The sequence below is a fragment of the Polypterus senegalus genome, chromosome 8 (genome assembly GCF_016835505.1).
Source record: "Polypterus senegalus isolate Bchr_013 chromosome 8, ASM1683550v1, whole genome shotgun sequence".
In the NCBI taxonomy this organism is placed as follows: Eukaryota; Metazoa; Chordata; class Cladistia; order Polypteriformes; family Polypteridae; genus Polypterus; species Polypterus senegalus.
In genome coordinates this window covers 152,083,612-152,098,131 of record NC_053161.1, presented here as the reverse complement: position 1 = coordinate 152,098,131, position 14,520 = coordinate 152,083,612, and the positions used below count along the sequence as shown (strand labels likewise).

General features: G+C 39.8%; 1 protein-coding gene and 1 long non-coding RNA gene across 2 annotated transcripts; both read left to right on the top strand.

Annotated features, from left to right (window-relative positions):
• Window positions 1-431: 431 nt before the first annotated feature.
• Window positions 432-4,342, top strand: LOC120534618 (gastrula zinc finger protein XlCGF9.1-like). Its single transcript, XM_039762208.1, has 2 exons — window positions 432-820; window positions 4,300-4,342. The coding sequence occupies exons 1-2, from the start codon at window positions 432-434 to the stop codon at window positions 4,340-4,342; spliced, it is 432 nt and encodes a 143-aa protein (XP_039618142.1).
• Window positions 4,343-6,524: 2,182 nt separating this feature from the next.
• LOC120533647 lies at window positions 6,525-14,290 on the top strand. The gene is made up of 3 exons (XR_005634588.1): window positions 6,525-6,793; window positions 13,503-13,649; window positions 13,867-14,290. It is a non-coding gene; the product is annotated as an uncharacterized LOC120533647 (long non-coding RNA).
• The last annotated feature ends 230 nt before the right edge of the window (window positions 14,291-14,520 follow it).

The window sequence follows — 14,520 nt, the reverse complement described above, 5'->3', positions numbered from 1 at the left end:
TCAAATGTGTTCATTAATTAAACCAACATCTATTTAATGTTGTAAGACAATGTCAGTAATAAAGCAGTGGATTAAACACTAACCTTTTTTTATCTTTTAAACTTTATACAGGAATCAAACTTCACTTCTGTTCTGAATGTGGCAAACAGTTTTTACAGAGAAGCCATCTTCAGCGCCACCAAAGAATTCACACAGGAGAGAAACCATATTGCTGTTCTGACTGTGGCAAACAATTCTCTGACAGTAGTAATCTTCAGACACACATTAAAACTCACATCGGTCAGAAGCTGTATTGCTGTTCTGAATGTAGCAAAACATTTTTATGGAGAAGTTATCTTCAACGCCACCAAAGAATTCACACAGGAGAGAAGCCATATTGCTGTTCAGAATGTGGCAAACAATTCTTGCACAGTAATACTCTACTGATACACATGAGAATTCATGCAGGAGATAAGCCATATTGCTGCTTTGAGTGTGGAGAACAATTCTCTGGCTGTAGTTCTCTTCAGACACACATTAAAACTCACACAGGAGAGAATCTTTATTGCTGTTCTGAATGTGGAAAACAGTTCTCGGGCAGTAATTACCTTCAGAAACACATTAAAACTCACATAGGAGAGAAGCCGTATTGCTGTTGTGAATGTGGCAAAAAGTTTTCACAGAGAACCAATCTTCAGAGCCACCAAAGAATTCACACAGGGGAGAAGCCATTTTGCTGTTCTGCATGTGGCAAAAAGTTTTCACAGAGAAGCCATCTTAAGAGCCACCAAAGAATTCACACAGGGGAGAAGCTATATTGTTGTTCTAAATGTGGCAAAAAGTATTCACAGAGAAGATCTCTTCAGAGCCACCAAAGAATTCATACAGGGGAGAAGCCATATTGATGTTCTGAATGTGGAAACGATTCTTGCACCAAAATAGTTTACTGATTCAGATTAAAATTTACTCGGGACAGAAGCTATATTGCTGCTTTTAATGTGGTAAACAATTCTCTCTCAGTAGTTATCTTTAGAGACACATTAAAACCCACACGCCATAGAAGCTGCATTTCTGTTTTGAATGTTGCAGAAAGTTTTCACAAAGAAGCTGTCTTCAAAGATATCAAAGAATTGACATGAGAGAAATAAATCACAATAGCTCCTCCACAGTACAATATGCTAAGCAGCAGAAAAAGAATTCACAAAGTTAAATGAAAACAAAAAAATAAAAAAAACACAAACTGGGGAAACTACAAGTAAAGTGGTAAATACACTACCCCCCCTCCAACAGCCTCTTGTGGAAACGAAACTTACCCATGCATGGCTAATGAGAGGCGAACTACAACCAAAAGCTGAACACCTAATCATAGCTGCACAAAACAGTGGCTTGGACACAAGGTGGTTCAGATCATAAATAGAAAAAAATTGCAAAAAATAATCCAAAAATGTCCCTTCTACTAAAGAGAACTGGAAACAGTCACACATCTCATTGCTGATTGCTGAAGGATTATACGCTGCACAACACAACAACATCACCAGGCTCATTTGCTGGAAACTCTGCAAGAAGTACAACTTACCAGCACCACAAAGACACCTGGACCACAACTCAGACCACACAATGGAAAATGAGGAGATGCATTGTCATTTGTGGCACAACAATACTGACTGACTAAAAAACTGAGGGCAGAAAACCAGATTTAATAATCAAAGAAAACCAGTCTAAGAAATTCTGGATAATAGAAGTATCAGTTCCTAGTGATTACTCAGTCCTAAGAATGGAGAGGCTAAAAAGTAACAAAATACCAAGCAATGCCGTCTGAGATATGACAAATGAAATATGGGACAAAAAAAAAAAAAGAAAATCTTTCAGGCCTTTACAGAACTGCAAAAATAAGCCTTATTAGGAACAATGCAGGTTCTACACTGAGTCTTTGTGGGAAACTTGAGAGGGAAAAGTTCAGCATTACAGTGAGACCGTCCTGACTAAAGAGTGAAGTTCACTCCTGTTTTGATAGCAAGCACACCAAGAAAATGTAGAAAAGTTAAACCTGAGAGAAGCTGAATTACTGTTCTGAATGTGGTAAACAATTCCAGCACAGAAATACTCTTCTGATGCACATTGAAATTCATGCAGAAATTCATGCTGAATGTGACAGTTTTCATGGAGAAACAACCTTTTGGATACAACAGCAACATGTATTTGTGTTACACATTGTCATGCAAACAATGTAGCTCAAACTGCTTTAAAAGGAATATAAAGCATAAACAAGATTAGGCAATAATTCTATACAGTATGTAATAAAGTAAAAGGTAATGTCAAATGTCTAGCAGGACAGAAAAAAAGCAACAGTTCCAGTTAGGCTGAAGAAAAATAATCTGCAGGGGGGATCCAAGGCAAAAATACCCCACTGGGCATTCTACCTAACATTCTACTTAAATCAGTCCTCATAGTTTACATGCTTCACACGAAGAGGCCACCTCTCCAATTCTTTTCAGATTGGCAGAATTGTAAGCAGACCTTCATTTGAAGATCTGAGGTTATGACTGGGAGTGTAAGTGGACAGACATTCCAAAATATAGGACGGGGCGAGATTAGTTAAGGCTGTGTAAACCATTACAGTCGGTCTCCTACTTACAAACAGGTTCCGTGCTGAGAGACTGTTGGTGAGTCCATTTTGTTCATAAGTCCAGTACATGTTGGTATGTGTGGATAAGTGTTTTAGTTTCAGACAGCTCTTGATTTGGACATGTAAACATTTTTTTCAGTAGTTTTTAATGTGCTTTGAGAAGCATACAAGTATTGTACATGAAATAAAGATTATAATAACAATAACAAAGTCTTCCCACCCCTGCTGCCATCACCTAGTGGACATGCAAATTATTCTTAAGTGCAAATTTTGTACGTAGGGGACTATCTGTACCAGTATTTTCAATTCTAAATGACACGAGTAACCAATGTAATGATGCTAAAACTGGTAAATGTGCTCAGATTTTCTTTCTAGTTAAGATTCTTTCATTCTGCACTTACTGTAACTGATAGGTAGTCCTAACACACACATAAATATATATGATCAAAATAGTTATTTCTTGATGAGGTGTTTTTTTTCTTTGAGAGAACTTGTTTCCATTTTTTCTAACCCTTCTTACAAATTTTTACACGGGGTTCCAATAACAGTGGAGGGCTATATATATATATATATATATATACACATATACACATATACATATAGTGGAACCTTGAGTCACAACCGTAGTTCATTCCAAAACTCTGGTTGCAACCTGATTTGGTCATGACCCGAAGTAATTATCCCCATAGGATTGTATGTAAATACAATTAATCCATTCCGAACTGTATAAGCTGTATGTAAATATATATTTTTTAAAAAAGATTTTTAAGCACAAAAATAGTTAATTATACTGTAGAATGCACAGTGTAATAATAAACTAAATGTAAAAACATTGAATAACACTGAGAAAACCTTGAACAGTGAAAACTAACATTGCAAGAGTTCATGAATTAGCCTTACGAATCGATCGCTGTAAACACTTTTTAATGAGTTTTAAGCACAGGGAAAAATGAACATTTGAAAAGTCCATAATTTATACAAAAACTAACCATAAACAATCAAGAAAACTAATCTTACATGAGTCGAGTTTTGGCATGAAGGAAGTGAGGAGGAACTGGGTGGAGAGGAGGTTACAGTTTTGAGGTAAAGTCTGTTACGATGCGGGTTCGCTGCATGCTCCCATCTCGATTACGGGAGCCCTTAAATGCGTCACCGTCGATAATGTTACCGATGAGCACAACAGTGAGGCACTACTGTACAATGGAGCAATCAGATGGTGCAAAAAGTGCCAAGTGCTTTCATTAAAATCAACAAAACAACAATCAAAAACAAAGTCCAAATTAAATAAAGTGCAGTGCTTTCAGAATCCTTTAATAAATAAATAATCCCATAAAAACAGAAGTGAAGTGGAGGTTAGAAAAAAAGTCTTTATTAAATATGAAGTTAAAACAATGCTGGAAGCAGTCTCTTTAAAAACAAGCCCGGTGCATTCTTTAACTGCTTTCTCTGCCTTACGTGGCTAGCCATCCTTCTTCTGGTCAGTACAGCTCCTTGATCGCTCAGCTGGAGCGACCGCTTCCTTCTGCCCCACTGAGTTTCGGCCAAAACACCACTGCTTGGGCTCACTGTCCAGCTGCCTGCCTGCGAGCATGCTCTGTCTTGCTCTCTCGCTCACACTGGTTCTTTCCACACTGCTTCCTGCTTACTTCCTCACTCTGCAACCTCTGTCTTTCTTTTCTTTTTCCTCCCTTTAGCCACCTCGCACTTCCATTTATGAAGAGGATGTGGCAGCTGTAGCAATCAACCACCACACCCCCTCACTAAGCTGCAAGCGTGGTGATTATTTAAAACTGGCCTCTTGACGTGAGCTGTGGACCCGCTATACCACAAAGTCCGTCTGCGCGATGCATGTCTGACCGAGAGCAATGTACTGTACAGGGAGAGACTGAACACGTGCATAAATCACCGGCGCATACAAAAAAGAGTTCACAGCGAATGCACAGGGAGAGACTGAACATGTGCAGAAATCATCGGCGCGTACAAACTCGAAGGGAAACTGGCTTGTTCGTCACCCAAATGTGTGGTCGTGAACAGATGCAAAAGTTTGGTGAACTTTTTGGTCGTAACCCGATTTGCACGTGGTCTGAGACATTCGTGACCCGAGGTTCCACTATATATAAATATATATATAAAATGTATAGGGTGGTCCAGACCTAATTATGCAATTTTCATTATGCTATAACATACTAAGTTTATTAAATTGAAAGTCACCCGAAAAATCCCAGACCATTGAGAAGTGTATGAACTGACGACATGAAGAATCGTCTTTGCACCAAACTGGAATCATCCCCGCATAAATCAAAGTCATCCAAACGATCTGGATGTGCATAATTCGATCTCAACCACCCTGTATATATACATATATATATATATATATATATATATATATATATATATATATATATATATATATATGTGTATATACATGTATGTGTATGTGTGTATATATATATATATAGAGAGAGAGAGAGAGAGAGAGAGAGAGAGAGAGAGAGACACACATACATGCTGCGGTGCGTCCCTGTCTAAAATTGGCAGAATTAGATTCTGGAGTTTTAGCCAATTTTCAACTGATTTCCCAATTGCCATTTCAGGCTTAAATATTCCTCTTTTTCTACTGCTCCTCTTAAATGTGGTGTTCCTCAGGGATCCATTTTGGGTCTTATTTTATTCTCTATATACCTTCACCCTATTGGAGCTATTTTTAGGAAATTTAACATTTCTTTTCACTGCTATGCTGATGCTACACAGGTTTATATTCCTGTCTGCAACTCTGCAATGAATCAACGGCACAACTGTCTTTCTGAACCAAGATTCTGGATGGCTAATAATTTTCTTGATCTGAATCAAAGTAAAACGTAGGTGCTTATAGTGGGTCCATCAGCTAAAGCCCAAATTGGTCTTGGACTTCTTGGCTCTTTCTGTCTTTTGCAAACCTCAAGTCCACAGTCTTGGTGTTATCTTTTGACAGTAACCTCTCTCTTGAGAAACAAGTTAATTCTTTAGTTAAGAGTTGCTTTTTCCAGCCTTGTCTATTAGGTAAGATCAAGCCTTTTTTATCTTCTAGGGATCTTGAGAAAGCTACTCATGCTTTTATCTTTTCTCGCCTTGATTACTGCAAGGTTACAGTTGGTCCAGAATTTGCCGCTCGCTTTCTGGTTGGGGCAAAAAAATCTGGCTCTGTTTCTCCAATATTAGCTTCTTCACACTGGCTGCCTGTCAGTTTTCGAATTGATTTTAAAATCTTGTTGCTAGTTTTTAAATATTTACATGGTCTTGCTCCTGCTATTTATCTGAATTGTGTGCTTTACACCAGCCATCCAGAGTGCTTAGATCTTCTGGTCAGTTGTCTCTTGTTGTCCCTCGTACCAAGTGTAAAACTAAGGGAGGGAGACAGATCTTTGGCAGCTGCTGCCCCTCACCTGTGGAGCTCTTTACCTCATCACATATAGGAGTCATCTACAATTGAACTGTTCAAAACAAGATTAAATACTCATTTCTATTCACTTGCATTCCGTGACCTTCAGTAATACTGATGGTTTCCTCATTGTGATTATGTAATCTATTATTTATTTATGTTCATTTATTTTATTTCTATTTATGTTAATTGTATGTTTTTCTTTAATTCTGTTGTTGTAAAGCACTTTGGCCACAGCATTCCTATGTTTTTTTTAATGTGCTATATAAATAAATTGACATTGACGATTTCCAAGTTTCAATTTCAATTTGAGAGCATTTACACATAAGGTGACTAATGAATGAGTTGCAGAAATTTTTATTTTTGTCTTCTAAATAGATAGTTAGCTGCTCATCTGTTCCATAGCTGTTCATCGGTTATTTATTTTAAAATTATATTTGTTAAATCAGTTGTAAATGATAAAATGAAACGTTTCTGTTTTTCATTACAGAATGTCATTTTGTAATATGTTGAGTGCCTTAAATTTTAAATGTAACAGTAATGATTTGTAAAGCACATTTTACATTCACACAAAAATAAACAGCTCTGTTTGAACGTCAGACTCAAGAGCTCCGCCTCGTCCAATCACAGAGCAGCAGAATGTGTTTCTGTTCTCTCATTGGACTAAATTATTGCAGGCAGCCGCGAATTTGGCGAAGTTCACGGCTTGCGGCTGAGTGCGCACCCACCTTAGTTTACTGCTCTGTGGAGAATCCCGTTGTGTCCAACTGGTAAGCTAACAATTCCTTTTTCTTCAAACTTGAAATACACGACCGCTTGTTGTCAGAAAGATTCTGCTTCTGTTTGTGGCCGAGGATTATATTTTACAGTCATAATTATAACGCCGACTGACCGGGTGTTAATTAGTCTGATGATTTTAATGCTTTTATGAACTCTTTCGGTTTATTTATTTATTTATGTATCTATTTATTTTAATTCTCTCCTGCTGTTGTGGAGCGGTGGTTTTGGCAGCGTCATCCACAAAGGGTAAAAACTTAAAGAAATGACTTTTTTGTCAGTTTTCTAAAAATGATCACCTGCCGTTTTTGCAGCACACATTAGATACGTTGAGGGGTTACGTGCTGCATTGCTCTTTCAAATGTGTTTGTGCTGACTGCAAGCGGACATTTTGTACTTGCGCAGCTTTTAAAGCTCATTTCTCTCGGGTCACAATGTGCCTGCACACTCTTATTACTGCAAGAGCCGTTGTTACAGATTTTCAGTGCGCCATTTCGCTATGCGAGCGCCAGTTTCACACCGTGACAGAACTCGTATATCCCACTTTAAAGAGTATATAGTGGGGGGCGACCTGTGGCATGTCCAGTAATTGGTTGTACAAATACGTGCACAGTGACGTCATCGTTTACCGCTCACATGTCCAGGAGACACAGAGCTCGTTCGGTGAACAGCATAAGTGATCTGTACAGGTGAAGAGTCTCAGCGGTCTGTTCTCATTGCAGGTGAAGATGCTTCTCCGAGCTCAAATAATGCAATAACAAATGAAAGCGTTGAATTGCCTCGGAATTTCAGCGAGACCTTTCTTAGGAATGTATGCTTATTCCACCTAAAATTGCAAGGGCAGCTCCTTCTCCGAACTTCATTACAGACAATTGTCGAAGAGATGTAAAATGTGCATGAGCTGGGACATAATTACACTTTAAATAAACGACGTTCACTTTTAAAAAATGCCACGTATGTAACAGATGATGCTATTGTTAAAATCTGGTATTGTAGGAGGGATTCAGATCTGTTATCTGTCTATCATCAGGGACCACTGAGGACAACATATTCAAGAGCTCAGGCATTCAAAAAGATGTTCAAATACATAGAGCCTCAAAAAGTAACATTAGGAAATGATGAAAATATGACACATAGGTTTGCTTACTACATACCTGTGATGCAAACTTTAATTGCTTATTAGAATCAGAATTATTAGATTAATTTGAATTCAGTGTCACGACAGTCTTGTGAAGCAGACTGATTATTTTGGTGACATAAATGATGGACAAAAATTTAGGACCAGCCAGTTCTTCATTGAAAATTCAGGATGCCTGAAGCTAATTCTGTACCAGGATGCTTTGGAAATTGTCAGTCTCCTTGGCTCTGCTAGGAAAAAGCACAAAGTTGTTGCAGTCTGACTTTCTGTGTCAAATTTACCTGCTCATGTGTGGTCCAATGCTGATTGCATGTCCTTCGTCTTTATGTGTAGAGAGAATGACCTCAAACAGTTTGGAAGTGCCAGGGTTTTCTCAGAGATGTTACTGGATTTAAAAGATTTGGAGGAAAATGGAATCACTATAGGTGCACGTGAAAATGTCAAAGGGGCTCTGTATTGTATTGTGGGGGATAATTGGGGTTCACACAGCATTGGTGGATTTGCTGAAAACTTTAGTCATCCTCAGTACTTTTAAAGGTTACTGTGAAATAACGCGAAGTGAACTTCATAGTGATGATCCAAATGTATGAGGTCCAGAGCACACCCCTGAAAGTTACGATTCTGCTGTTGGTGATCTACAAGCTGAAGACAGTCAAGACGTCAAAGGCATAAAGATAAACTCTATTTTCAATGCTCTGAAATCTTCATATTTGCCAGCCTGGTCTACCATCTTGTTTAGGCCATGACATATTTGAGGGTGTCTTATCCTATGATGCTGCACTGTCCTTGAAGCATTTCATTAAGAAAAAGAAATAGCTTACATATTCGCTTTTGAACCAGCGCATCAAGCAGTTCAGGTACAAAGGATCTGATGCTCTCACAAGGCCATGTGCTGTCAGCTCTGAGTTGTCCAAGCTTTCGGGTCAAGCCATTCAGAATTGAAATTTCTTAAGGCTGCTGCCTGTACTCATTGGTGACAAAGTGCAAAACCCAGAAGACCATGTGTGGCAATTAACTCTACAGCTTAAAGATATTGTTCATATGATTTACGCACTAAAGATTTCATTGTCACAGGTCGCCTATCTTGACATTATAATCCAAGAATATCTGGACTCAAGAAAGTGTTTTATCTCCTGAGAGTCCACTAAAACCCAAACACCATTTCTTATGGCACTATCCAGCATCCATCCATCCATCCATCCATCCTCTTCCGCTTATCCGAGGTCGGGTCACGGGGGCAGCAGCTTAAGCAGAGAGGCCCAGACTTCCCTCTCCCCGGCCACTTCTTCCAGCTCTTCCGGGAGAATCCCAAGGCGTTCCCAGGCCAGCCGGAGACATAGTCCTTCCAGCGTGTCCTGGGTCTTCCCGGGCCTCCTCCCGGTTGGGCGTGCCGGAACACCTCACCAGGGAGGCGTCCAGGAGGCATCCTGATCAGATGCCCGAGCCACCTCATCTGATTCCTCTCGATGCGGAGGAGCAGTGGCTCTACTCTGAGCCCCTCCCGGATGACTGAGCTTCTCACCCTATCTTTAAGTTAAAGCCCAGACACCCTGCGGAGGAAACTCATTTCAGCCGCTTGTATTCGCGATCTCGTTCTTTCGGTCACTACCCATAGCTCATGACCATAGGTGAGGGTAGGAGCGTAGATCGACTGGTAAATTGAGAGCTTTGCCTTACGGCTCAGCTCCTTTTTCACCACGACAGACCGATGCAGAGCCCGCATCACTGCGGACGCTGCACCGATCCGCCTGTCGATCTCACGCTCCATTCTTCCCTCACTCGTGAACAAGACCCCGACATACTTGAACTCCTCCACTTGGGGCAGGATCTCTCCCCCAACCATGAGAGGGCACTCCACCCTTTTCCAGCTGAGGACCATGCTCTCGGATTTGGAGGTGCTGATTCTCATCCCAGCCGCTTCACACTCAGCTGCGAACCGATCCAGAGAGAGCTGAAGATCACGGCCTGATGAAGCAAACAGGACAACATCATCTGCAAAAAGCAGTGACCCAATCCTGAGTCCACCAAACCGGACCCCTTCAACACCCTGGCTGCGCCTAGAAATTCTGTCCATAAAAGTTATGAACAGAATCGGTGACAAAGGGCAGCCCTGGCGGAGTCCAACTCTCACTGGAAACGGGCTCGACTTACTGCCAGCAATGCGGACCAAGCTCTGACACCGGTTGTACAGAGACCGAACAGCTCTTATCAGGGGGTCCGGTACCCACTATCCAGCACTAATTTTGAAATCTGGCCCCTTGATCAGATTATAGACGATGCGTTTTGAAAGTAAACACAGCTACTTCTAGAGATGTGCCGGACATTTGAAAAACTTTATTAAACATATCTGCCTAACTTTATCTGAAAGACGTCAGATGTCTCAGGCGAATCTTTCAGCCGGCCAGGGTGCAATCAGATGCTGTAAGTAAAAGACAGTTGTGCTTTTGACCCCAACCTTTACAGTGACACAATTAAACACGCAGTGAGTGAGTTTGGCTTTTCAGACAACAATCCTTTTGTTTCCACAGACATACGTACTGTATGAAGGTCCATCGTATAAAAAAGGCAATTTCCTTTTGTCAGAAAACGAGGAGTCAATGGAGTTTTGTGATCTTCTCCTTATTTTAAATTCCCAATGATGCTGGTGTGTGTTTTGTGATGGATGTACATAATGCTGACTGTCATTCTGAATACCACCAGTGACAAAACGGAGCACAAGGCAGTAATGTTAAGAACATTAATGACTTGGTAGATTTGTATCCATTACCATCATACATTCTTAACGGGAACCAAGTCATTCCACTGAAACACAGTGTGTTGGCCACTGTGGTGAAGAAACAAACTGCATATGTATGATTAGTAAAAATAATAAAGTGCTATTTGAAAAACATGAAAGTGACAGGAGTTTTCACTTTTAGGTGTACAAAAATAAAAAGTGTAAATCCTCACTCACATCATACACTCAAAGCAGAGGTTCTTCTTATTGGTATTTATGTACTGCATTACTTGAACAAATGTCTAATTACTCCTGTCCTTTATTTGTAATCTTGATAACTGGTGTCATTCTTCCTCAGTTCCACAAATGACTGACTTTGAGTAAACATTTCTACGCACCACCATCACTGATCTCTTGCCTGACCTTCCAGAGATCACAAAAGATATTCTAGAAGAGAACTTATGATCCCTTGGGGTGGAGACATATGATGATTTTAGGTTTATTGAGGAAGTCGATTTGCTGTTGCCCTTGAGGCCACTTGAAGCCAGGAATGTCCTTGCTGCTTTGAAGCGGAGTTGCAAGTACCCAAAGTACCCTGAATAATAGATCAACCAGAAATACTGAAACATATTGTGCTCCGGATCATTCTTTTTCTATGTATGTGTGTGTGTGTTTTGCAGGCCAGACTCCTGAAGCCAGCAGCTCTTCTGTTGGTGCCCCACCAGGACTACCTGCATCCTTACAGTCTCCTTCACCCAGTTCATTCTCATGAGCTCTTCCAACAGCAGCCAAAGTCCTGATATGGACTGGGTGGATACCTTTATGATACCATAAGATAGGTTAGAGGAACTGATGCAGTTGTTGGAGAGGGGAAAAGACCAGGGGCCTCATGTATGAACGGTGCGTATGCACAGAAATGTTGCGTAAGAACGTTTCCACGTTCAAATCGCGATATATAAAACCTACACTTGCCGTAAAGTCACGCACTTTTCCATGGTACCTCATACCTTGTCATACACAAGTTCTCTGCTGGGTTTTGCAGACTGGTGGCACCCAGCATCAAATCAGTGCTACTGTTCCTGTGTGGTTACCCTTTATTTCTTAGAACCACATTTCTGACGCGGCTTTATAAATACACTGAAACTAACCACATATTGTTTAGCCATAGTATTCCAAATACCATAACTGCTTTAGCGTTGTTACTCTCACTTCACCTTCTTCTTCTTCTTCTTTTTCTTCTTTCAGCTGCCCCCTTTAAGAGTTGCCACAGCGGATCATCTTTTTCCATATTACTCTCACTGCACGACTCGGAGTATTTATATCACTGTATCTGAGTGTGAATCACAGCAGCAGCTGATCGGAAAGAGAATTATCGGTATACAGCTTCAAGCACACGCTGCCTCAGCCATGTTAAAATGTTTCAAAGCCTTTCCTGTACGGACCTCGCGGTTCAGACACAGTTTCATCCCAAGAACCATAAACGCACTCAATCAAGTGCTCCTTGTAGAACTGTTTGTACTTATAAGTACAATCACCCCACTGTAAACTTGCACTACAGTTATAATATCGCACAACCTGAGCCACTTTATAAAGCGCGTATTTACATATGATGACGATATCATTTTTAAGATGAAATGCAGCAAAATATGTTGATTATATTATACAGATAAAACTAACTTCATGTAAATAATCTGTATTGTTAATAATTAAACATGTGAGGACAAGGTGCCGCAGCTCTTGCAAGTTCACGTATTGTTCCTGCATTGCGCTGTATATTTGCTGAGGATGGCGCAACACTGGAAGGACAGAAGGATAGAATAATTAAACCCGTATTATGAAGAGAGTTCAATGTTCCTTAAAAGTTTTGAAGAATCGTTGTTGTAAGCTTACAGATGGCTTAACGTCTATTACAGAGGTGATTGTGTGGCGATTGGGTATTTGGAGAAATAAAAGAAAGGACAGGAATTGGGGGTTAGTACGTTTGAAAGAGACAGTACTGCTACAATAAAGTATTTCATCGAAGGTCACGCAGGGCCCAGCAGCATATTGGGTGAGACAAGAACAATCACTGTGCCATTGTAGTCCCATGTTTAATAACATGCTTTCATTCCAATCATCATGAAAATGATATCATGTATACATCTCAGTATTTTATTCAGAGAGCTGTAATATCACAAATGTAATGGATTCTGTGTCCTGTCGGAGAAAGAGAAAGCCCGGAAGCACGTATGATTTACACACACAGAGCACATAGAAGATCAAATACAAAGCAAAGCATTTAACATGCTACTTTAGTTACGAGAAAACAGAAAATTCCTACAGGTTGTAACACATTTTAAAGTGATGAGAGAGCCGAGTGGTTGCTCTGGAGACGTCAAAGAGATGGTGCTGTTCCTGCTGTCCTACTTTGACGAGGAGGAAGACGTGATGTTCTGTTATGTAGAGGATAACTCGTCTGGTGGGGAAGTACAGATGGACCAAGTTCAATTGACTCCCATCATTGGTGCGTGTGCTAAGATTACTTTTTTTTTCTTGCTGGCTCTTTCAGTCTCTGTTTTGTATTTCTCTATTATTTCTTCTTTTTCTTTCTCTCTTCTGACTATTTGGACACACCTTCGTGCTGCACAATGTTTATTGTTACTGTGGGCACTTAAGGTTACTCAAAGTGGCTTTAACTAAATCTGCACATACTGATATCTGTGTCCTTAGCAAGCAATTTAACTGACCATGAAAAACTAAAAAGATAAACTCCAATTGTTTTGTGAAATGTTTCAGGAATACAGGACTTGTTTGAATTTTGTTTAATCTTTTTTTTTTCCTATTTTGGACGATCCTGCTATTTTTCAAGACGGTTTATGCTGAGTGTGGATTGAAACATCGTGAACAGCAACACAGCCTCCTTCATGTGTGCCCTGTGCCTGATGTTTGGGAGCTCTTATTGCTTCAACATTCATTACCCATCAGAGCTGGCATCAGCCCTGGAGTTTGGGCAGAGGTGAATCTTTTTGAGTTGGCTTTACCCAATTTGTACACTTTATTGAAATGAAACAAATCTAAAGTAGCTGCTGTATTTAACTTGGAGCTTAACTTGTCATTGTGCCTTCTTACTATTAGAAGAAGCTTTAAAATATTAGCTACTATAAAAAAGATGATTTGTAAATGAAGTGAGTTTATTATTAATATAGTCCTCTGTCTTTCTTTTATTTCCCAAGGTGTTTTTTCTCCATCAACTCCGAGAAGGACACTAAAGTGCAGAAGACAAACTCATCCTGTCTTCATGTTAACCCGAGTCCTCACCTCGATTCAGGGACTTTCATATCACGAGTGGCGTGATGTCTGACTGTGGACGGCAATATTTATGGCATATATTGATGTGCCTCACTCATAGTTGGAGTCTTTGTTTCAGTTCATTATCTGCTCACCTCTCCAAATTTAAGAAGCAAAGAAAAGTTTCTGACTAAGTTGTTACAAAGTTTGAATGCAATATTACTGAGTTTTTATTGGTCTTGTATTTCCTCATTTGCACGCCTGAAGAGCTTCTATGAAAATATTTGTACGTGTATTCTATTTATTCTAATAAGGAAATGCAGTAATCTTTAAAATGGTGTTAAAAATTCTTAAATTTATTCATAAAACATAAACGCTTAATTGTCAAGACATTTTTCGGAGGAAAGTCCTTTCCTTCTGTCTTGCCCTCTTTGTCTCTTTTTCTTTATTTCACTTTGTCTGCATCTTTCTTCTTTCAGTCCCATAAAGAACCATTAGTCTGTCTTTTCTAATGTTAGTAAAGTTTGGAATATCCAAGCGGAAACTGTAATTCAAGGTGGTCAAGTCATAATCCTGTTTTGTGTATGAGGCTTTTAACC